Below are 26,848 nucleotides of genomic sequence, written 5' to 3'. Positions count from 1 at the left end.
CTTAACCGAAATAATTGACCTCATTTACTAATTAACCAAATTAATTAAAAATCTAAACTATTCATTTAATTTCAGTAACAAAGAAAAATAACCGAAAAACCCGATAGCCAAACCAAACCGTTAAATATTTTGGTTATTATCGATAACATTTCTCAAATTCCAAACTATCCAAACAACGAAAATTACCTAACCCAAATTATCCGACCCGACCCGTCACGAGCCTTTGTTAAAACTACGTTCTTCCCATTGTTGGTTTCTTTTTCAAACCTTTTAGATGTGAATTATCTTTTGCATATCTTGTTTTTCAGCTGTGTAGGTTATCAGAGAAGGGAAGACCAGTTTTGTGATATATGAGAGTGTAAAACTAATATAGAGAAGATACTTGTGGTAGAGAGAGTTAACAAAAGACCAGTATTGCTACTTATGTTCCAAGCTTCTATAATGAGACACCCAACATTTACATTCTTATATCCTCTCTATAGCAAAAACAATTCACACATTTATTCTCTTTACTCCAAAATCCTAAACTCCTGTTCCATTTGTCTTTTATCAGAATTCCTTTAGTAATTCATTTCTGCAGCTTCTTAGTGTTAGACCACCTCCAACGGGAGGTGCTTCATGAAATTATTAACATTAAACAGCCAAAAAATAAATCAATAATGGTGGATTCTGCAAGGGGCGCTGCTTAACCAAGCTCTCCAAGGATCGATGCTTAACACAGCTGGCATTTCTTGATTGGGTGAAAAATATATTTTGTAGAAAAGAAAAAATTATCATTCTTTTTTCCTCTCTCTTTCTCTTTCTCTCACGTTGCCTCTTCACTCTCCCATTCAATCACGTTGCCCATTCAATCAATATTTATTAATTAATTAATGTTAAACATTTTTCTGAGGGTTACACGAATGGAGATGCTCTTAGTTCTTTCTCTAAGGACTCTGAGCTGCTAACAAGAACAAGTTATGTTAACGTACCTGGAGACCTTCATATGTGCATTCTTAGTGTTAGTTCTTTCTCTAAAATAATATTACAGAAGTTACAGAGAAGATCAAATACAATAAGCTTAGCCCTGAGATGACATGACATGACACATACAGGTATCCCATGGAAATGCCCAGGTGGAAATAAAACATGAAACAGAAACTAGCATCATAATAGCTAAAACTAGATCATGTCTCTATGTTTTTTTTTGTTGTGGATGCTATATGTTATTTCTTTGGCACATACCATACTAGTATGTTTGCAGAAGATGGATACACAATGGATCTAATTTCTCAACAAAAGTACGCCCATCATCAAAAAGTCACATACGAATGATATGATACAACATTAAACACTAGAAATCCTACTTTTCTAGCCCCACCTGACACAAAAACACTAGGCATACAAAGAGGAATATAAAAGCATCGTTTGTTCATATCATTTATTCCAACGTACAAAATGTACTTTGTTAAAGATTTGGTTCCATTGTACACTTCACCAACAAAATGCACATAACATCAAATATAACCTAGTCTTTGTTGTATACTATACTACTAAACCAACAAAGCCAAGTAGAAGACTAGTAACTTCTCCTAGGCACAGCAAGAGCCTTAAGAGGATGTTTCATGACAACAGTAAACTCAAGCTTCTCGGTCAAGTCAACCTCATGACCTTGGACTTCTTTCCACTCAAACTCCCTCACCATATTGGCTACATAATACTCAAGATGTAACATTGCTAGCCCAATCCCTGGACATATCCTCCTTCCAGCTCCAAACGGCATCATCTTTATCCCTCTGCTTCCAGTTATGTCCACTGATTCTTCTTCCCCAATAAACCTCTCTGGCTTGAACTCCATTGGTTCCTCCCACACCTTTGGATCCCTACCTATCTCTGCCACCATGAAGTTAATCGTCCCCTTCTTTGGTACCTTGTACCCTCCCAATACAGTGTCTTCCGTGACACTGTGAGGCAACACAAAATGTCCTGGAGGATGCCTCCGGAGACCCTCCAGCACCACCGCCTTGAGATAAGGCATCTTCTGAGCGTCTTCTTCCTCCACTTCCTTTGCTTCTTCCCCAACTACACTTGTGATCTCCTCGTGTAATCTCTTCTGGATATCAGGGTTCTTCACTAGGTTGGCCATGATCCATTGCAACGCCGTGGCTGTTGTATCAGTCCCTGCGTTGAGAAACTCAGAGCACAAACTCACAATCTCGTCTTCGTTTAACTTCCTCTTCTCATCAGGAAGCTCCACATCGAGCAAAGTATCAACATATGATTGTACATACTCTTTCTTGTCTTCTTCTAATGATCTCTTCTTCCTCTCTTCAACAATCTTTCTCCGAGCACGAATCAACGGAAGCAAAACTTCATGCTGTTCTTTCCTCATCTGAAAAAACTCTTCCCATCTCTTTCGACAAATCAGTTTAGTTAACTTAGGCCAGATGTTAAGAACGTTGAATCTACTAAAGCCAAGAAGCTGTCTTCTCTGAACATACTCCACTTCTTTGATTTGCTTCTCATCAAGCTTATCTCCAAAACACATAAGAACAAGAAGAGCAAACATAGCATAGTGAAGATGATCAACAACAACGACAGGCTCTTCACCTCTGTTCTTACGAAACCGATCAAACAAGATCTCAAGAACCCAACTCCGCGCGTGAGAATAACATCCCACGCGCGACGGGTGAAGAATCTCAGAAGTGAGGTTCCTACGAAGAAGCCGCCACGTGGCTCCATACCGACAAGAACTGATGTTATGTTGGTTACTAGAAACAATCTTACTGACCGGAGCAGCCGGTGGACGGTCTGCGAAAACGGCGCCGTTTAAAATAAGAGCCTCATGAGCGAGAGAACGATCGGCGACGAAGATGGCGGGACGGGAAGTGATACGGAGAGTGATGATCGGACCTAGACGGTTGTGGACGGAGCGGAGATAGATGTTGAGACCACCTAAGCCTTGTCGAACCCATCGGAGGGTTCCAAGAAAAGGGAAGAAGTTAGGGTCAGGTGGTAATGGAAGAGAGGAGGAGTCACGGCGGCGAAGGAGGAGATTGATAAGAAGAGATATGGAGAGAGAGGCCAAGATGAGTAACCATATCTCCATTTTTTTTTTCTCTATTCTATGTTTACACGTTACCTTTATTTTTATTTTTATGTATTATATATATAAGTGTACATGGCTAAATTCGAGTAACAATATTTTTATTTGTGAACCTACGTGTAACATAATTAATTCTTAGAGCTTAAGAAACTTTCAAAAAAGATTTTAGAGAATTCGAAATTTGGAAAAAAATCAGGTAGAAAATCTTATGTTGGAACTCTCACAAGTCACGAGATGTTTGTTTACTTGGTTGAGGGGGTCTTGGACTCTATCCACGTCAAGCTTTGGGTGAAAGTTATATGGATCTTTTGTTTCTTTTGGTTTATGACATCATCAGTTATGTATGTGGATGAGAAGTGATAATTGTTGAGTTTTTTTGAGTTTTTTTATTATTATTGTTATTTATTTTTATGTTTGATAAGTTCTCTTGGGGACAATATGAAGATTTTGAGCCAAAATTGAATTATTCTTTGATGGAAACTTTGACAGCAGAAAAGCTGCTTAAATTATTTAAAGAGATAAATCACTTAATTGCAATCCTTTATAATGGATGAGTACTTTTAACTTTTCCTTAAATGTTGAGGATTTGGTTGACTGTCAATTTTTTTAGTAATTTTTTAATTACATATTTATTACTCTTTCTTTTCCTAAGAGATATTTTTTCTAAGTTTTTCACACATATTAAAAAAACATCTAAAAATTAATGATAACTGCATCATCTTTGTGATTCACATTTTCTTAGAATTCTAAACCAATATTATTTAGTTATTTACTTTCAAATTTTTAAATCGGAATTTTTTTTCAGAGTTTTTATTTATTAAACCCCAATGGGCAAATACAAGATGGCTTCAAAGCTCAACGGTTTACAAAGGGAAAGCAAATCAGAAAATTTTCCGGCGATAAGGTTGGATCTTGGTTTGACTAACGACAACAGCGAGTCCCGTCCAGGAGCATTTGCAAAAGGCACTACTTTGCTTCTCCTTCGGCGGCTCCAATTATTCAACCAAAGCAAACAAATTTGGACCAAAACCCTATTACCACAGTCGGATCTTACCATTATACATTGATAACTTAAAATAACTATCTTTTAGAAACGAATTTTATTTTGTGCATGTTCGTTTGGTAAACTAGATGAGTTATCAAGATATCGTATCTGAACGCGGTATCTGAACGTAATATCCAAATGATGTTTGTTTCAGTTTTTGAATCATGTGTCCAGAAATTGTATTTAGACGTAGTTATGTTCGTTTTGTATTTTGGTATTTGTATCTAGATACAATACATACGAAATGACCAAAATGCCCTTTGTTTTGTGTTACACATGTTTTCATAATTTTAATTATGTTTATAACTATATAATTATCATATTAAATTTTTAAAAATTTTAAAATGCACAATAAAAAATATTTTTGAACTTTCAGATGTTTTTTCGGTTTGGCGAGAAAATAAAAGTTTGCGGTTTTGGCGGAAAATCAGGTTTTAGCGGGAAAACGAGATTTTGTGGATTTTGGCCGGAAAACAAGATTTTGCGGGTTTTGGCGGGAAATCGAGATTTTACGGGTTTGGTGGGAAAACGAGATTTTACTGTTTTGGCGGGAAAACGAGATTTTACGGTTTTGGCGGGAAAACGAGATTTTGCTGGTTTGGCGGAAAATCGAGATTTTGCGGTTTTTGTAAAAAAATGTTTTTTTATTTTTATTAAAAATAATATATTTAAGAATTTTACAAAAAAAAAAAATAGTAGATAAAAAGTAATTAAGGTTATAGTTGATGAGGGTATTTTAGACTTCTGTAATTTGAGACGCACTTTGGTGCGTCCAAACTCATCTTTTAAACTCATCCAAAATATCCAATTTTTTTGGATGAGTTTTATTTTGCATCTAGATATTGCATCTAGACGCGTTTTTTAGTTTGAACAAAACGAACAAAAACTTATAACTGCGTCTGGCAACTGCGTCTAGATGACCAAACGAACAGGGCCTTTCTAGAAAAATCAACTTTTAGGAACGGTCTATACTCCCTCTGTTTTACAAAAAATTTCATTTTAAAATTTTATTCTTGTTTCATAAAGAGTGTCATTATACATTTTTAATTATAATTTTTATACTATCAATAAAAGTTATAATAATTTTTTATTATGTTTTGATATTTATCAGAAAACGATCTTTTTGTTGCCAGAAAAATATTTACACTATTTTCAACTTTTTTTTAAAGCACACAAACTTTCCCTTTTTCATATTTTCCTCCTAACGTGTCTTTAAAAGTATCAACAACACTAATGTAATCATAAACACTGTTAAATGTGTTCATTAAAAAAAAAAATGGGTCGGATCTTTTCAAATACCTCATATCAAAACCTATATATAGTCTACTAGTTTCAATAAGTTAATAGTTAAAAAACTCACAAAGGATTTATTTTAGAAACATAGAAAACAATTATTCTTTTTCGGAAAAAAGTAAAGAAAAAACTTTTACATTATTAAATATAAATCTATTTTCATACTTCTTAGTATTTTATTTACATAACAGAGTATTATGTATTTGTCCAAAAAAACAGAGTATTATGTAATGTATTAAATGTTTGAAAGGAAGATATAAAAAACCTTTTAAATGAACTAACAAAATGCTAACTTAACAATAAAAACAGACGATATGACATATGAAGGTCTGTTTATTTATTATAAAAACACATACATAAAATATTGTACTTATATTTTCTTTAATTTTTGCTTACTTTTTTGGTAATTTACTTTTTATATTAAAAATATATGTAAAATGTTACGTAAATAAAATAGCATAATATAATCAAAGTTCATGAAAAGAGAATAATAATATTTTTGGTTTCAAATAAATTTAGGGGGGTGTATTGAAAATAGAATTTTAGAGGATTTTGGTTCTTTTTCAAAATTCTCTGTTATTCAACTATGCATTTTTAAATCGCATCTCAAATCCAGTGTTATTGAATATGACATTCATAAAAAAATCCTTCAAAGTTACTCACAAGCCCTGTTATTCAATCAACAATTTGTAAAAATCATATCAAATCCACTGTTAGTCAAAACATAACTTTTGTTTTTTGAAAAACCATAAAAGTGATTTTGGGAGACTTTGAAGTGTTCTCTAAAGATATCCTCAAAGGTTTTGACTACATCCATTAGGCAAAAGATTAGTCACTGTGACCTTAAACTGGATAATATCTTACTAGCCCCTATCGAGAAGCGGATAAGACCTAGCGAGTATGAGGCAGAGATTGCGGATTATTGTTTAGCACTCGAGGAAGGGTCAAGCAAGTATGGAAACGGATCAGGTCATACGATAGGCACAACGCGATACATGTCCTGGAGTTTATACAATCGGTTGTTGATTAAGCTTGTAACACTTGGGCTTTTGGATGCACTGTTTTGGAAATATTTACAAAAGTATTGGATGGGACATGTATCATGTGTGGACACTAAAACCGTCTCCATCTTTCTTTTGGTTCTATTCGTTATTGGTTTATTGATTTGTAAATCCACATAGTATTTGTGAATTCTTATTATTTATAAAATAAAAATACATGGATTTTGAAATAACATGTTTTATGCTTGGATTTTGAATCCTTCTATTTTACACTATCAATTCCTTTCAAATCCATTTAAAACATACTGCAGATTTTAAAATCTAAAAACAGATCATTAAACGAATAACATAGAATTTTAACTAGTATTTATAAATCATACAACCAATAACATAGGATTTTGATAGTTATTTTAAAATCAATGATTGAATAACACATGATTTTTGTTTGGATTTTCAAATCCATCAAAATCAATAATCCAATAACCCCCCATACGTCTACCCTTTTAGTTTTGTTTATATGTATAACACGTGTGTGGCTAAATTCGTGTAACAAATATTTTTATTTGTGAACCTACTTGTAAGTTGTAACACAATTTATTATTACAGATAAAGAAATATGTATATAATTTAAATATTATAGAGAACTAGTTTTGGGGGCCTGTCTATATTTAAAAAAAAAATAAAAAAAAATATTTATCATAAGAAAATGATATCTAAAGCTTTTCTAGAAAAATTTAGTTAACAATTTTTTTTTTGCGAAAACAGACACTTATCAAAAACTTGCTATAAAAGTTAGTAATGTTAAATTGGCGATCACCAAAAAATTTGCGACCTGTTCACCATTATTCTTATTTTAAATAAACTTAATTTTTCAGTTATCCCCTAAAGGAATCCGGTTGGGGAGATGACGGTACTGTTCTGAAACCTTCGCTGGATTATGGTAGAGAGGAGACTCTCACGAAAGAACATAAAGACAATGAAACAATTGAAAACATTTACCGGTGTTGATCTCTCACCTAGAACTTGTAGAAAGTAAAAGAAGTAAAAATAGAATAAAATTGATGACAACAGCCGACGCCGGCCGGAAACGGTGAAAATAGAGAAGTTGTGTTGATCGCTTGAAAAATCGCTGGAGAGAAAATCGTAACCGTTAGTCTTACATTTTATTTTTATCGTTTTACATATAATTTTATGTTGTTTAAGAATAATTAACATAAATATAAATTTTAAATTTTAAAGATAATTTTTTAGAAATGCCCCTTTTGGTCTACCCCTTTTTAAAAAGAGAAAATTATGAGCATTGCCATGAACTGTGTTCATCTTTTTGGCTAATGCCAGTTTCCCAAATCTCTTCCCCCGCCTGCCACAACCTTCTTCGTAAAAGACTATTATACCCTTATTCAATTCACACATAAAAGATCAATAAAATAAATGTTCAAATTTTGGTTTCTCTTTCTTCTTATACCTCCAGCTCTCTCTCTCCAAACAAACATTCTTTCTCTCTCCAAACATTTCGTTCATGTCAACAATTTATTTTTCCCTCAATATCTCTCACCAATGACAATATCTAATGGATGACCAAAGGCTTGGAGGAAGAAACTGTTTTGACTACAACAATAAACAACGATGCTTTCACTCTAGGTAGGTATGTGGTTCACGTTGGTGACCAAATAAATTTTCCACCCATATTTTGTTTTTGTCTTTCAATGAACCAGATCTGGTGAACTAAAACCGATGGACCAAACTTGTCCATCATACAAATCTCTTGAAACCACAAGTGAATGACCAGAGTATGAAACAAGTAGTGCATCTATGGAAGATATCATTATGATCCATCAAGGTTTACACTTTGGATCTCACATTTGTGTATAGATCCACTAGATCTGGTGGACTAAATTCGGTAGACTAGATCCAGTGGACTAGATCCGGTGGACGAAATCTGATGTCTGTAATAAATCATTTTTTGTTTCCTAATTTGTTGTCCATCATACGTATATAGCAAACCTTTTCACCAATTAATGCCCATGTAGCCGCAAAAAAATGTCCCATCTCCTTCATTTTTTTGAAAATCGCAATAGACAACAGCAATGGACAACATCAATGGATGACATCAGTGGACAATAGACGAATTTGCTTTCTAAACCCAATCTAAATGAATTGTCCTTTGGGTAATAGCTTAACTTGTCACCAATTAATGCCCCTGTAGCTGACGCAAAAAAAATGTCCCATCTTCTTCATTTTTTGAAAATTGTGCAAAATCCTCTCCTTTTGACTGAGGGTATATTTGTCCATTCAGCCACATGCTTTTTATTGTATGTGGCACTCATTAGAAACCCAATAAGAAACTAGCATGTTCGATTATATTGGATCAAAAACTGGCATTATAGATAATAATCCATTTCAGAAACACCCCTCTTTTCTATCCATTTTCAAAAATACTCTTTTCCAAATATGAAAATTTATAAACTTTTATATGGCTGATAAGGTACATCAAGATCATTAATACTACTGGAAAACTAAATCCAAATATTTATAAGGTTTTAAAAGGTTCTAAACAGCATTTATAAGGTTTTTATAAGGTTTTTAAAAAGGTTACAAAGTTTTTATAAGGCTTTTAAAATGTATTTATAAGGTATTTATGAAATATATATATAAATTTACATACATATAAAGATAATTTTTTTCTATAAATATAGGAAAAAAACTAGATTGACACAAATGAAGAGATTAATTACTAGACTAACTTATAAAATATTTGGGTTAGATGAGTACTTTTCATTACAAAAATACCCTTTTTGCTTTGTTAGTAAAAAAAGTCAACATTACCCTTTACAAAATATCCAGCGGTTTTTGTAAAAGTCTGTCGTTTAAGTTGGAGATCCGTGAATTTAAACACAACTCATCACTACACTTAACTATTACAAAAATCATTGGACCATATATTGTAAATATTTTTGTTACTACACAAAACCTAGTAAACAGTAGAGACTTACCTACATAAAGATAGTATACGAGTTCCTACCAGATGCACCAACCAAATAGTATCCTAAACAGTCCATTGACTATGTTTATGGAGAAAGTGAAACTCAACTAAGGGTAAAGTTCTTAGCCAAGGGAACGCCTACTGAACATATGAAAGAACAATAAGATAATAGTTTGGTATAATTTTTTTCTTCTTTTTCTCTGAAATTGACAAACTTTGAGTATAGTTTGGTATAATTTGAGTTTGAGTATGGTTTGGTATAATTTTTATTTTATTTATTATTAGAACAAACTTTTTATTCAGATTTTTAGATATTTATAAAAATACAAAGAAAACTTATATTTTTATTATTTCTATATTGTGCATTTTTAAATATATTTTTTATTTCTATATTCTTTTTAATATATAATAGATTTGTTGATCTTATTACAACAGATTTAGTATTTGTGTGACAGACTTTTTCTATTACTTGCCATTTTTAAGGTTTAGGTTTTTTGGACTTTTTACATAAATATTGTGTCATTCTAGTAATGACCAATGATAGAGGGTTAATTCAGTTATTTTTTGCCAAATTTGTGTCAATCTAGTTAATTATGACATAAATATAAGCTAACACATTTTTCGATAACTTTCAAATTTTATAGTGACTTTTTAATAAAATTAGAAAGAGGGGTATTTTTAGAAAGTGGTATTGGAAAGGGGGTATTTTTAAAATTCCCTTTATTGAATTTAAAATATAGTATTATTTAAAATTATTGAAATATAGTACAATCCACTTATTTTCAAATATAGTATTATTGAATTTAAGTCATACTAAAATTTTGTTATCGCGAAGTCTTTATTTATAGTAAAAAAATAAATAGTTTTTCTATTTTATCGAGAAAATCTGTTTATCTTTTGTTTGGTAGACTAAATCTGTTTATTAGTTTTATTAACGGAATCAGCTGATCTGTTAATTTTTATGAATCACGAAACACAGAAAATTCATTTTAAATTTTTCAATAACAAAATTTTCACAGAAATTCAATTATTTTTTCTTATAATAATGAATTAATTATTTGTAGTAAAATAAAATTTTTTTTTTCTATTTCATTGAAAAAATCATTTTGTCTATTTTATTAAAATAATCAGTTTATCGGTTTTTTTAGAATTACCGTATACAGAAAATTCATTCCAAAGCTTTAAATAATTTTTTTTTGCATATTTAATATATGAATGGAAATAATTGTCATTTTTAATGTATTTTTTACTACTGTTATACTAAATATTTTTTTTTCTCATTCCTATACCAGACGACTTTAAAATAATTAAGTCAAACGAGTGGAGCTATTTTCATAAATAAATGGACATACGAACCACGCGAAAATTGACCATATTATCCCTATTGGTTGTAGCTGTGTTGGTTACTCTTAAGACCATACTTTTTTTATTTCTTCTTTTGCTTTCGTTTTCTCTGTCTCCCTATCGTTTTTTTCCTTTCATTTTTTTCTTCTTTACTTAATAACAGCCCCCAACACAAACTATCCTTCTAATTTATTAAATTTATTACAACTTAAATTATAAATTTTGAATTCATAAAATTAGTCAAATTTTTATGACCAAAATGCATTCACTCAACCTTATATATATTTTTTTTATAGTAAAAGTCGTCGTCCATTCATTCAACCTTACATAATTTTTAGGTTTGGTGAATCGGTGTCGGCCATACTACCACTAAACATATGTCAGAGATTATTTGGGACACCACCAAATCTCGATGCTATCATCGATTAGTGATAGTTAAGCATATATGTCTCACATCCATTCTTCTTCACATTATTCTAATTCTACCTCACCAACGTATTATCTTTTCCATCACCACCTCCTAATTTACCTCCAACATATCACTATCATCTCCTCTGTCACTTATATACTGTCACCAAAATACTTCACTCGCCCTCCACATCCACCATAATCTCCACCCTTGCCACCACCAAGATTCTCCTATCTCCTTTTTATCACCACTACGGTTAGATATCAATATATCATAATGTCTATTTATGAATCCTGACATATAATATATATATATATATACATATAATTATAATATATATTGTATATATCACGATTTTTGAACATATATATGTTATGCTATCTTATATATATATATATATATATGTATCATGATATATATACCACTACACGAAAACAGCCTAGAACCGAGGGGAAAATCCGTCTGTAATCCGTCAGAAACAACTATAATCAACGGATTACCGACGGATATGTCCGTCAGTTCTAGAGCGTCGTTAAAAAATATCCGTCAGTAAATCATCGGTAATTATTGACGGATTTCCGACGGGCAATTCACTCATGGATTACTGACAGATAACTATTTTAGTATTCCGTTGGTAATCCGTCAGTAAAATCTCCGTCATTACCGACGGATTTGATTTTTTTTTTATAAAAAAAAATAAAAAATTAAAATAATTGAGAATTTTCTAAAATTAGTATTACAATTATTTGTTAAAATTTCATTAATATGCAACACTGAATATTACTGAATTTATTTAAAACAAAAAAAAAAACAAAGAAAGTTTTTTAAAACCGTAAATTACAAAATTCTAATCAATAACGAATAATCAACGTAATTAACATTGTTCCTAAAACAAATGCTAAATCTTTCTTAAATTCATTTATGCTTATTTTCATTAATAATTTTAAATTCATTAAATCAAATTAAACTACCAAAATTCATTTTACATACTTAACAATAAAAAAATCAACTAACAAGCCAACAAAATTAAAAACCATTTTCAAACACAAACTATATAATCTAACACAAACAACAAATCCTAATACAATAAATTACATAAATATTAACCTAATACAAATCTCACACATGATTTAACACAAATCTAACCATTTCAATTCTAAATATATAACAATTTTAATTATCAAAATTGAACAATTTCCATTCCAAAAACCTAACCATTTCTAACATAGAAACTAACCCATATCATATTCTAACAAATCTAATTTCTCATTCTAAAAATCTTACAAAACTTAGAAAATTAGAAGTGAAAGTGGAGAACTTACACCATAAGTAGTTTCAGAGTCCGTCGGTAATTTCTGACGGATAACCGACGGATCTCAAAATATTATTACTTAAATTTCAGCGTTTATTATTTACGAATAAATATCAAAGTCCGTCAGTAATCCGTCGGTAATTTCCAACGGATTACCGACAGCATAGAGTATGTTTAGGGTATGTTTAGGGTATAAACCCTATTTTTTATGATTTCTAATGGAATAATGTATATATGATCCCTATTTTACATTAAAAAGAGTGTGTAGTGTTAAAACACATATTATTGTTACAATTTATGAGAAAACATATTTTGAGAAACAAATTAACAAATACTAGTTCAAAATATATAATAAACCATTATAAGTAGTTTTGGTGAAACACCCTTATTTTTTTCCGATCACACATTTTTGGGGTTTTTAATATACCATTTAGCTTATTAATCATTAAAACATAATACCTTAGCTATTTTTTATCTAAAAATTGCTATTACGATTTAAAATTACAGTTTATACAATAAACCATCGGTAATCCGTTGGTAATCCGTCGGTAATTTCTAACAGATTACCGACGGATTTTTTTTCATTTTCTCTAAATCGATGAAAAATTAAGAACTCGTCGGTAATCCCACAGAAATTACTGACGGATTACTGATGAAATTAAAACATGCATATTTATTGACGGATTAGTGACAGATTATTAGTGACGGCCAATATCCGTTGGTAATCCGTCAAAAAGTTTAAAATTTTACCGACGGTTTTCGATCCGCCGGTAAATTACCGACGGAAAACTGACGGATACGAACAAATACGTTTCCGTAAAAAATTGATCGGTTTTCCGTTCATAATTACCGACGGATTTAATGCTGTTGATAATTCTGTCGGTTATACCCTTGTTTTCTTGTAGTGTTTGATTATTATGATATATATTGAAATATCAATATATATCATGATATGTATTAATATATCATACGTAAATAATAATAATAGTACGATATAAACGTAAATACATTGTAGAGAAGATAATTAACTCTGTAGCCATGCAGATAAATAAATTAATTCAACTATAAATTGTAGCTGTCAATATTACAATAAAAGCCCTACACCTCGCCTGTGCTGTTTGTCGGGGCAACTAGAGCATTAAATGTCTGCCAATTTTGCACCGCCTAACACACACATCTAAAGTGCAGCAGAAATCTAATGATTATACACGCTACTTAACTTGTTGCTCTACAACAAGACACAAAACAGTTAAAGAAGGAGAGCATTTTCAGTAAGGAATACCTAGAAGAAGCATCTGCAATACTCAGGTAGGTATGAATGACGGAATCTCACATAAAAGCACCAAAGCTCGTCATGTGCTCGTCGTAATAGTTTTTTTGATAATGTTTTTGATGTCTGCTAACTTTCATTTTAACGAATATCATGTTGCAGGAAGAATTATGACTATGATCGTTCGTTTGGTTAGGGGAGAATGGAAAAAGGATGCCGATGGGAACTACGAGCATGTTACATTCATGGATGACTTCACTTTAGCTGTGCGGTTTTGAGAGACTGATAATTTCGCTACGGTTATTACCGTGGTACATGAGCGTATGGGTCTAAGAGATGACAATGATATCGAGCTGACTTACTAATGGCCACAATGGATGATGGGGCCTGAGTGGAAACGAGAATACCCGATAGACATCCTGGATGATGAAGATATGGCTTTGTTCATGGTCATAAAGGCAGATCTGGAAGAGGTCCATCGGCGGGGGTTAGGGTCATCAAGTCGGGAACCTCGAAATATGTTAACTCCTACCAAAGTAATCTTGACATAGGACCAATGACCGAAGGAGATATCGGATCATTATTGGAATACCGCGGAAACACAGTCTATCTGGAATACGACGTTAATAAAAATGTTAACATGGCACCTCGAGATCCGTGAGACAGTTGAAGATGTAATGTCTCAAACCCAAGTAAGGCATCAAACATCTACTAAGGTGATGAAAAAAAATAATAGAAGCAGTTTCAAGATCGTCACCGAGAGCTAGGTTATCAGCTGTAGACAAGGGGAAGGCAAAAGTTGATTAAAACTTAGCAGCGAGCGGACCTACGGCTGCCGAGCAAGGAAAACAACAACTGTCGAAGGAGTTAGATGCCGACTTCAAAGAATGACACAAAAAACTACACAGCTGTCATTTTGAGGGAAATCTCCCCTCACCAACACAAGACGGAGGATGTGAATCGGGTCGCGTCGGCTTGAGGAATGGGTGTACTAAACAGCTCGAGTTTGGGGAGGAGTGTCATGCAGCAGGTGCAGTCGACGTAGGTCTTCGTTTAGGCCTACCAGTACCAATTGCGGTGACAACCAATCAACACTTTGTTTTTTCGTTATCATCAACAAGGTTGTATAATGACACACCACCTACACAGACAACAACAATTTCGTTCACCTCTGAAGAGTTAATCGATTTGAATGGTAAGTTTAATGTTATTTAGATTATACGTCAGTGCGATATGTTAATTATTCATGGCATTCTTAAAACTTTAAAATACGTTCTTGTAGGAAATGACATTATGTCTCACTATTTTACCGACGCAGATGGACTGATATTCACACCGCGGGACTTGCGTGAGATGGATGATAAGGGTAAGTATGGATGAAACAAATTTAATGATGATAAGTTACCTTTTAGCAAGCAACTAAATTGTTATTCCCACCTATTATTTATAATCGGTGTGATGATGTTACCGACTAACCAAAATCATTTGCCATTTAGGAACCAAAGTAGTCGCCCCTCTTCTCGTAGCCGAGGTCGACACCATGGGGGACACACAAGGGGGGGGGGGCAAGAGCTTCAACCATACACCAACATCGGGGGGGGGGGTCTGCGAAACCCCACAGTTATGGAAAAGGGTTCAGGATTGCGGGTTTGCGCTGAGCAGATGTTAGAAATCAGGGACGCTCCAGTGCCGACAGTGCTATATGACCGCGGTGCGCCGCCATATACTTTGATGAACCTGGCGAAGAAAGTTTTAAGTAGGGAAAACGGCCGATTTCCCCATAAACTAAGTTATTTTATCGGGTATCTACATAGAACATTCGAGTATGCTTATAACTACATGAACTAAATTATAATTTGAATTTACTACATAAACTATATAAATGTGGTCAAAACCAACAAATTAAAAAACATCTTTAATTAAACTGTTAGTATAGCTGACTGGTCTGCCACATAGATAGACAAAACGACTGTGTTTTACAAAAACGAATCCAAACCCGAAAACGACGTCGTTTTAGTAAAGTTAAAATTTTTAAAATTAAATTATCTAAAGACTCGATCCCTCTACCTCTGCATAATTAAACCCAACAAAAAGCCAGGTCTGCTACAAGAATTTATGACGTATATCCAAACATAGATTATTATATACCCACCTATTCTTCTTCTTCTCCCTCCTCGTTAACAGAAGTTACAGAACAAACTAAACCATGTTCTTTCACTTAGAATCCACGAACCATTTATAAGAAAAAATGAGTTTTGTTTCCTAACTCCTAAGCATAATCAAGTCCTGGTTAGTTTTTTGAAAAGGTTAAATGAAACGACGCCGTTTTACGGTTTTAGTCTCATCTTCGTAAAACACGGTTGTTTTAGTCTATCTACGTGGCATCATAGTCAGCTCCAACTACACTAACGGTTTAATTAACGGCGTTTATAGTTTTGTTGGTTTTCGCCACATTTATATAGTTTATGTAGTAAATTCAAATTATACATTAGTTCATGTGGTTATAAGCACACTCAAAAGTTTGGTGTATGTACACGATAAAGTAACTTAGTTCACAGGGGAATTAGCCGTTTTCGCGTTTAAAGCATATTATTAATAATATTATCTGATAAACTTGTTAACTAGTAACATTAACATTGCCTGCTAACCCAAGTAACAATAATTAACTATCTCGAGCATTATGTCTTAAACATATATATAACTATATTATATGATAATTATTATATCTGCTATCTTAAGCATGATAGGGTAATTATTCATTACCGATAATAAAGTTACAGAATAAAAACATAATAGAAAAGTTGAATGTCTGTCTGCGACCTAATTCATCAATTTTCCACTTTACATGAATTGCAGATTTCTTGAATAGGGCTATGAAGGATGTTGACTACGAGGGAGACGACCTCTTTGTTGGTAGCGTTGATGAAGTGGAATTTACGCCTGATGGCGTGAATCACCATTTTTCATTGTGCAGTCCTCTTTGTTTTTGAACAAATCTGGACCAACCATGGTTTTGGCTGTTTGCGTCAGCCATACTTGCCCATGGCGCGTGTATGCAACTAAAATGGAAGATAGCGACCATTTCAAAATCAGAAGCACCACGCTCCAGCATACGTGTAGCGTAGATGCTCGGGGAGATTTCCACAAGTAGGCATCCACAGCTGTGATTGGCAAGCTGGTGCGAACGAGGGATGAGGACCAAGACCGAATGGCTGCGAAAGATACTTCGCCAAGAGTTCAGCCTAAATGTTTCTAATTGGAAAGCTTGGTGAGCAAGAGAAATAGTTATGGACAATGCAATGGGGATAGCCATGGGGAGTTACGCCTTAATCCAGCCTTATTTAAAATTTCCCTTGGAAACAAATCCAGGATCACTAGTAACACTTGAGGCATAGAAGGATAGCACCGGCGTCGACCGCTTTAAGTATCTATTCTTCTCGCTGGCTGCAATGATTAATGGGTACGTAGACATGAGGAAGATGGTTGTGATAGATGGAACTCAGGACGCAAATTTCCAGATTTTCCCCCTTTCTTTTGGGATTGTAAACGATGAAAATGATGCAGCTTGGACATGGTTCCTTGAGAAACTGACGGCGGTTGTCCTCGACGAACCAAAATTGGTGTTTGTATTAGACATGCATTCCTTGATCTATGCAAGTATTTGAAAGGTACACTTAATAATTATATTAAAAGCGAAGTGTGTTAGATGATAATATACATACCCAATAAAACGTGATAAAAGCGATAATGAAAGTTATCACAATTGTTGTCTAATATATTGGTTATCGTATAGACATGTTAGCATAATATGGATATTCTTTTTTAGACCTATAGCATATTTGTATTGGAAAACTTATTTAATTCTTAAACGGAGAAGGCTTATATGATTAGGTAACATTTTCTTTACCGTCAAAATTCTTAAACGTTTAGTGTACCCAAGTTACCGGTATAGCCTAGAAGTGTAAATTAGTTATCGGGATAAATAAGTTAGTTGATAATATGCAATTCAAATGAACTTGATTATAAGCGACAATGAAAGTTAACATCATAGCATACTAAAAAGTTTATTAGCGTGTGGTGAATATTCTTTTTTAGTCCTATAACATATATGTCCTGGATACTTATTTACTTCTTAACCAGATAACGTTTCTGCCGTAAGGTAACATTTGCTTTAACAAGAAACAAATATGTAAGTGGTAAAAGGTGTTATACACAATTGTATAGTGTAACTATTTTATCAGTATAGCATATCTAACTGACATTGTATTACATAGGTATACCCCATGTCGTCCCATGCATCATGCATCGTCCATCTCAAACAAAAAATCATCGGATTCTTCAAATCAGAGCCGCTAAGCTGTTTAGTCTTGAGGTTAGGGAAATGAGTCCATCTTGTGCGGATTACCTAACAGGGATTGGGTTTGAACATTGGAAAAGGTCCCACTTTATGGGTGAACGGTTCAATGTTAACAAGCAATATTGCGGAATCGTTGAATAATGTACGGCACGCGACTACCTAGGAATTTCTATCTAAAAGACGATACGTACAACATTGGTTACATAGTTTGCACTGCGGAGAGAAGCAGCCCAGCTGGAAGAAAACATTTTGCCACCCAAGGTTCACAAAATGGTAATATAGAACTACGAGAAAGGAGCTGAATTTGGTGTGTACAAACTGGGCGATAGGCAATATGAGGTTCGAGACAGATAACCAGGTGATATCTCTATATTTTATCACTTTTAAGGATATATTTATTTTCTAGTTAACTTCGTTCACTTGTTGATTCGCATCATTTAGAGTCTCTTTTGCATGTTTTGCATACTTAGAAAGATTTTGCATGTGTCTTGCATACATTCTTGCATTTGGAGTGTTGTCAGGTATTTTATGACTTCTAAAGATCAAGGAAGAAGCTGGTTTCACTTATGGGGTTAAATACGAGGATTAGAAACATTAAGAAGAAAAGAAGAAGTGCTCGACTGCTCTACTCGACCAAGGCAACGAACACTCGATCGAGTGCATGACAAGTTCTTTATAGACTGACTCGAACGATGAGATTCTTCCTCCAATGGTGCTTCTCCGGCAAGCTCCTCTCCTGATCGGTGATTGCTGCTAACCTCTCCTTGGTGGATCTCGTTTCTGGTGAGATAACCGTTTTCCGGGGAGTTTTCCACACTTGATGTCTTCCTTTTTTCAGTCAATTTGGACCCATGCTTGCCACTTACCAATGTCTTCGGTTGTTTTCCTTGCTCTGAGGCCTCCTCGTGCTCCACCGCCAGAGCCTCCGTCTCCGCCGACTCCACCGAAACCACCAGATCCACTGGACCTTCAGATCTGCTTGTTCGTTACAAAACTTCTTATCCAGTTGTTGATTTCCTCTTCCTTTACGGAGCTTATTATCCTCCTAACTACTTCACTTGTGTTTGGTGGTAGTGTTTGATGGAGCATTGCTTGTAAAACTGATATGCTTAATGCAGAAGCGGAAATTGTTGTTCACGATTGTTTTTGTTCAGGTTTTACTGGCAGTTTGGCGTTAACTACTCCGGAGGCTCTATTTCCTCCTCTTTGTTGTCTCGATCTCTTTAAATTCCCAACTGCAGATTTCACTCAAAGCTCATCACATCACATTAGCCATGAGGATGTAGACTGGTTTGTCGCTTCTTGTTTCTAAGGTTTGGGATGGACACTTCCAGGTTCTGTCTGTCTCAATATGGACCCTTTCTCTGTGAAGAGAGTTTTTGTTGCCTCAGCCCTTGTAGCGAAAGCACTGGCACTGCGTAATGCCCTCATATTGGCAACCGGTCAGCTGGATTTTGCCTCTCTAACGGTGTTGTCGGAATCTCAAGCCTTACTTTCACTCATCAACCCAAAGAAAACTACTACAAAGCTAAAAGGGAACCTCCATGTTATAGCTTTGTTATGTAACTCGTTTGCTACTATCTTTACTGCTTTTGTTGCAGCTTAATGCTTATCTATGCTAGCCCTTGTGGTGGTTATTTTCAGTTCCTCCTTCGATGGAGTGTAATTTTTTTAAAGTTTTAATCAAATTAGTTTGCCCAAAAAAAAAAACATCCAGATCGAAGACTGGAGCCAATGAACATCTCACTCGAACTGCTACTCGATCAACACCATCGAATGGAGCCATACTTGACTATGTACTCGACCTCCACCTCCATGTTAAGCCATACTTATCTGTCATACAAGCCTGTAGATCTAGCACGCATCACGTTTTTACAGGCTCCACCATAAATTCGCAGACAACCTGGCCGACCAAGAAAATTACATATTTTCTTAAGGGGCGAGTTCAAGGTTATCTCCTATCATTATTATTACTTGGTAAATGTCTTATTATCTCTAACACCATCGCAATTTTTTCTACACACTTATAGCGAACTTCGCGGAGACGTTGCACACGCTGCAAAACTCTAGGTTACAACCGAGCAACATGCCAGGGGCCGATACCGGTAAACCTTTTCATAACAAGTTATTTTATATAACATCTAATAACTTTGAATATATTGTGGTACTATATTTGTAAACTCTCGACTTATAACTGCTATTTTGAAGCATATTCAGTGAAATTTGGGTCAGTTAATTGTTAGTTAATTATAATTCTAGTGCGAAATGTGATTAGTAAGTAACACATACAACACGTAATCCGATTGCCAATCCACAAAATAAAATTACGCTTCCAAATATTTGAGCAGTGAGCTACAACCAAAACCGTTAACAATTAATATCAAATAGCAAGATGGGGATATGTTTGTGGAGCCAGGAATACATCTTCGACACTACCAGAACAGTCTACAACAATAAGCATACTACTCAATCCCATAAATAATAAGTGTGGATACGAGCTTTCTGGGCACAGTGTCAAGGCTAGCAACGTCAAACTACCTGACCTCGAGCATGCCCCTAGAAGCGTGAGCATGGATAAAAAATACCATCATTAACCCATCATCAAATTGGGATCTCACCTGGGAGATGCCGAGAGGGCTCTCTACTTCATTTCGAGCAGGAATGGATCTAGTCGTGTCAGTATTAGCTGCAACTTGTTTGAATAGGAAGGGGAGCATCAATGCTACAGGTTGTATGGCAGTTTTGGCTTGGGCATCGCTTTGTATATTGAAATTGGGGTCGAGGACCACAATTTTCTGGGCATTTAGATCAACACAGAAAGCAACCCAATGCTTCTTGTCGGAATTGAATGGAATGCCCAGATATTCAGCATCAACGAACGGCTGGACACATTCGACATCTGAGCTACCAACAATTGCGTCCACAAGCGGCTGGGGGAATATGAACTTTGCTGAATTTGCAAACTTAACTTAATCAGCGCATACATAAGCTGTTAACAATATATATATATATATCAATTAGTATTGTTATCAAAGTAAAACACAATTTATATTACTAAAAATAAACTGGTACCTTGTTACCAATAGGTTTCTTCCTTTCAATGATTTCAAGGACGTGTTCGCTGGATATTGTAAATTCATCGCCTAGGCTTATTGTCCCAGAACTACCTGAGAAAAATAACTTACATGTGTCATATAAATTGAAATTGCTGACATAAAAATAATTGGATAACACCATGTATACGTCATTAAATCTGTTATCACCTTACCTTGAGTTCATAAGTTTTTTCATGGAGTTTTGGAACTGCTAAGGGTGGGGGACGGATGACCAACAAGAAACTTTGTCTTCTTGTCATAATGGTAGCAATAGTCAAGCTTTGTGGAAAACGTTCTGGCCCTTTTGCTTCTCCTACCAACATGAATAGCCGCACCACCACCAACATCAGCGAGAAAAGCACCTTCGCCCGCTGAGCTTGCCACTGTAGACGAAGAAACAACATCTGATTGCCCGACAACTGAATCATGCATTAAACATCCAAAGGCACCTGTAAGTTTCTGCAGATGAAACATAGGGAGCCAATATATGATGTCTTCGAAATTTACAAGCGGTTAAATACACCAGGGGCTTGGATGTTACCTTATGTGGCGTTATATAGCTGGTTCCAATGGGGTCCAAAGTATGTGTTTTCAAAAACAAAGCAAAAAGGATGATCAGTAAGTTAGTCACTAAAACATTTAATACTCAGTCACAACATAGCAAGGTCGTTAGTCGATAACTGTTGAGTTAACATTCCACACCGATTTCGGATATAGCTTCCCCATCCTACATTATGCAACCCCGTGTCGTTAAAAAGACAAACCCATATTAAACACCCAGAAATTAAACATCCAAACATTCGGGATAGATATTTCTCAACATTGCCAACATGTTAAAATTATTAATATTTTAACAACTAAGTGTTTTAGCAAGTAATATGTTTTTAAACCACTACAGGTCGACCTCTAAATTGGACAATCCAGCAACCGAGATCTCTTTAGGAAGAAGATGTGTTACGCGCGGTGGCCTAGTCTCCATCGCCATAGCCTCCATCGCTCACCTAGAAAGACAAAATAATGATTAAATATGTTCAATTTAGATAGTATTTGAACAAAAGCGTTTTCTGCTAACACAGTTATAATGTAAAAGAGCTATGCTGCTAACATGGTTATCCAAATCAAAATTAGATTCAGCGCCCCCTCCCCCCCCACTCTCCCTAGACTCCCTGGGTAGTAGAAGGCAGTGACTTCTTCAATAGTGGTGAGAGTGGTCCCCCTAAGATCGTGGGCTCCAAACTGGGTGTCCTCCGCCTGGGTATGTTCTGCTATTTCTGGCCGCACATATGAGGTGGAACCCCCAACATTTGCCGCGGCCAATTCATTAGAGTTTGTCTTTTTTTGGCAACCGCCCAGGTTATTATCTTACAAGTCACCATTAACATCCCCTGACGGCTCTTATACCAAATCCTCTTCAACAATAATATCTTCAGAAGAGATAACTATGTTTTTTTAGAACCACAAAATCATCCCATCAATAATTCTTGCCTCATGACCCGCAAGCTTAGCATTTAAAAGGAGAGTTAAAGTCTCTATGTCCACGGATCCAGGAGTGGATGAGGTTGATGTATTGGATGAACCAGGAACAGAGGTTGAAACAGTTGGAATTCGACCATGATTGGGCACCTTCCTGCCGCGAGTAGCTTTCACTGTTAACCCCTTCCTGGGCTTTTTCTCAACAACTTCAACCTCATAAGGGATGCATCCGCCCTGGAGCATAGAGTTAGAGAATTTAAAGCCTTCCTCCGCCAGCCAAACCATATTTTTGACTCGCGGATCTTCTTCCTCATCAGACCATGACAAATCTTCTACTTTGTTATCCCACTCAACATCCGAAAGAATAATGGGATCCACATGGGCCTACATCGATAACGGAATTAGTTGATAGTTTATATATCAAATAATTTATAATATGCTTGCTACACGGTAATGTATCCGATAATTTTATCGCCTAACTAGTAATTGATTATTAAGCTTACCTCGCATTTCGAATCAACTTCCTTGGCGTTCCCCGACTTTAGGTGAAAAACCTGCCTGCGAGGGGAATCTTCTTCTTTGGAACCGGAATAAACAATATCGTCTAGCACAGGACCCTCCTGAATTGTCGGGACGGCCTGGAGAACAACTAGCTGGAGAGCGTAAAATAGACCTTGAACAGCCACCGACGTTGTTACGAGCTGTTCAACATCTCTCTCTTAAATAGATGTCATGGTCATCTCAAACGAGACCCTCCCCCACGTATAAGATAAAAAGGATTCAAGATTCTTGGACATCTCAGCATGATTCTTTGAAAATTTTGGGTAATGGGAAGTAGGAAGGAGAAAGCCATCCACAAGAGCAAGATAGGCGTATCTAAGCCACAAATCTTAATCTGTCACTACCTTCTTCATTAAAATGTTGATTACCCAGTCCTCTTTTACTGGTTTCTCGGGTATCTACCACACGATAACCCCGTTACTAGTTCAAACTCTCTCAGCAAAAACCGAATTGGCGTCCTAGCAAACACAACCCAGATCTCGTTGGATTTGGCCACATCAAGCTACTTACCCAAAAGAAACTGAACAATGGTGGCAAACCAGTTTGGCTGTATACGGAAGTCAAACAACTTCCTCAGCGAAGACGCCCTAACTTTTTGTAATTCATCCTCTTCGAGAGCTTCATTTATGCGGACCAGTGTTTTTACTTTGTGGTATACATTGACCCTCTCCCCAAGAGGTTCCTCGCCAAATGCAATGAGCCGATTTGGAAGCTCCATCTTCTCTATCTCTAAAAACACATCCGATAACATGATTAGTGCGCTAACAATACAAATCATGCCTTTCATGTGATTAATGACAAATTGCCGATGTGAGAAACTGAGATGTTTTGTGAAGGAGAGGCGGAAAATTAGGGTTGCAAGGAGTGGTGGTATATGATGTCGGATGGTTATGCAGCTACTCTTTACCAGTATATGCGTTGTTTCAGCTTTCCGTAACATACCAGAGTTATAAAAAAATCATTTCGAAATAATTATGGCGAAGAAATCTAAAGAAATCTTACAACTCTGTGACACATGATCTACATAGACATATTATTGCTCGATGCATGCTATTCTATAGGGCCAGATGGGTAAAACCACAACTACACAGTACGCTTCAAACAATATGTTTTGTGTCGGTCAATTTTTATAAAGTTATTTACACCTACACCTACTTTGTGTACATAAGTTTGCCAAAAAATATACTTTCAGATATAGGTGTACTTTCTGTCTAACTCTCATATTATTGACAATAATTTTAGACATTTTTGACCCTAAAGTAATAGGTAATGAAACATAGAGAAGCTGAGTTTGTTTGTTTTTTTAATCGGTTTTTCCAAGCTTTCTCTCTCTCCTTCTCTCTCACTTTTTTATTGTTGTCATTTTAAGTTGTTATAATAAAAAATTATCTAATTATTTTTATACAATATGTTGTGATTGTCTTTTTTCTTGACATTTCAAGATGCATATTTCTATATTTTCGATGTATTATTATATTATACACTATCCATACGAAGGTGCACATATGTTCGATGAAAAGTGGATGATCAATTGCAGTATCATTTATGTTTAATCTATTTTATTTATAATTACTTATTTGTGTTTAGTCATATAAGAACATATTAAAACCTATTTCATGAAAGAATTTATGGTTTGGTAAAAAGTCATAAATAAGTATCAAACAAACATCTTAACCCCAAAACCTAAAAATGTATACCCTAACCTCTAAACTCTAAACATAAAGAGAAAACAGTGGAATATGCACATTAAGCTAACAAAAACTCTAAACATAAACCATAAAACTCAAACATTAACCCATATCAAAATTAATTTAACTCTAAAACTAAAACCATAAATCATACATTACATTCTAACATCCAAACATTTTAATGAACATCCAAGAATATCCACAATACTGTAACCACATGGATATATATGGTCAATGTGTCTAGGTGAAAAGCGAAAACAATGGAATATGCAAATCAAGCTAACAAAAAAATATTGGAAGATGAAAACAAACCTAGAGTGAAAGTAAATAAATTATTGAAAAAGTTATAAGGAGAGGCATCGTCGAAGTATGAACTTGCTTTACAATTGCTAAAACATATACACACCATGTCTAATCACTAAATCATAAACCCTAAATACTAAAATCTAAACCCTAAAACCAATACAGTAACACTTAACCCTAAAATCTAAGCCCTAAAATGAAAACCCTAAATACGAAACCTTGAACTATAAATCCTTCACACTAAAGACTTTAAAGAATAACCGAATTTATCCACATGGATTTCAAAAATTTGTAACCATAAATCCCAAACCCAAAACTCGAAACCAAAAATCCTAAATCCTAAACACGAAACTCTATATTGTATAAAACTAATCATTACCAATGGGTCACATGTGTGAATAATGGACTCATTCCACAAAGATACCATAAAACCATGAACCAAAATCCTAAACAGTGGTTTTTTATTGAACTTGAATTGTCATTCCACAAAGATATACTTTGTTATTTATGTGTTGATCTTGAATTGTTAGTTAGTTATCATCCATACAATCATGTCCATATGGATACCCAAATCATCTAGTTGATAGTAAACATAGCAATTGCATATAGCAAAAACTTAGATATATGTTGTGAGGTTCACTCGCATTTATTTTTGAGATTTGGAGCTGACGAAGATGATGGAGAAGAAAAATGGTGAGTTTGATAAAGAGAGAGAAAAAAATGATAGATATAAGAAAAAAAAATTATTTTGTTGTTTTGATAAAGTAGAATTAAAGAGAGAGAAAAGATGAAAAGGATAGAATAGTCATTTTCTTAACATAAAGTATAGAGGTAGTAAAAAGTGGGTGTGAAGGTGAATACTTTGTCACAAAGTAGGTGTATATGCAAAGATTTTAGGGTTTTCATTTTAGGGCTTAGATTTTAGGGTTAAGTGTTATTGTATTGGTTTTAGGGTTTAGATTTTAGTGTTTAGGGTTTATGATTTAGTGATTAGACATGGTGTGTATATGTTTTAGCAATTGTAAAGCAAGTTCATACTTCGACGATGCCTCTCCTTATAACTTTTTCAATAATTTATTTACTTTCACTCTAGGTTTGTTTTCATCTTCCAATATTTTTTTGTTAGCTTGATTTGCATATTCCATTGTTTTTGCTTTTCACCTAGACACATTGACCATATATATCCATGTGGTTACAGTATTGTGGATATTCTTGGATGTTCATTAAAATGTTTGGATGTTAGAATGTAATGTATGATTTATGGTTTTAGTTTTAGAGTTAAATTAATTTTGATACAGGTTAATGTTTGAGTTTTATGGTTTATGTTTAGAGTTTTTGTTAGCTTAATGTGCATATTCCACTGTTTTCTCTTTATGTTTAGAGTTTAGAGGTTAGGGTATACATTTTTAGGTTTTGGGGTTAAGATGTTTGTTTGATACTTATTTATGACTTTTTACCAAACCATAAATTCTTTCATGAAATAGGTTTTAATATGTTCTTATATGACTAAACACAAATAAGTAATTATAAATAAAATAGATTAAACATAAATGATACTGCAATTGATCATCCACTTTTCATCGAACATATGTGCACCTTCGTATGGATAGTGTATAATATAATAATACA

The 26,848-nt window shown here is 34.5% G+C and overlaps 1 protein-coding gene and 1 long non-coding RNA gene across 2 annotated transcripts; both read right to left on the bottom strand.

Moving 5' to 3' along the window:
- Positions 1 to 1,391: 1,391 nt before the first annotated feature.
- LOC17894925 (cytochrome P450 89A2) lies at positions 1,392 to 3,107 on the bottom strand. The gene has a single exon (XM_006302095.2). It carries the CDS (start codon positions 3,086 to 3,088, stop codon positions 1,559 to 1,561), a length of 1,530 nt encoding a protein of 509 aa, XP_006302157.1. The 5' UTR covers positions 3,089 to 3,107; the 3' UTR covers positions 1,392 to 1,558.
- A 17,295-nt stretch (positions 3,108 to 20,402) lies between these two features.
- LOC17894940 lies at positions 20,403 to 21,261 on the bottom strand. The gene is made up of 2 exons (XR_002835112.1): positions 21,172 to 21,261; positions 20,403 to 21,088 (listed from the first exon to the last, which is right to left on the bottom strand). It is a non-coding gene; the product is annotated as an uncharacterized LOC17894940 (long non-coding RNA).
- Positions 21,262 to 26,848: the final 5,587 nt, after the last annotated feature.

This window comes from Capsella rubella, unplaced genomic scaffold, assembly GCF_000375325.1.
Source record: "Capsella rubella cultivar Monte Gargano unplaced genomic scaffold, Caprub1_0 scaffold_2, whole genome shotgun sequence".
NCBI lineage: Eukaryota > Viridiplantae > Streptophyta > Magnoliopsida > Brassicales > Brassicaceae > Capsella > Capsella rubella.
Note: the sequence above shows the minus strand (reverse complement) of the source record. Positions and strands in the feature narration are given on the sequence as shown.

Excerpts from the sequence above, each read along its gene's own strand:
- LOC17894925 (XM_006302095.2), bottom strand. The coding sequence starts at position 3,088 with ATGGAGATATGGTTACTCATCTTGGCCTCTCTCTCCATATCTCTTCTT.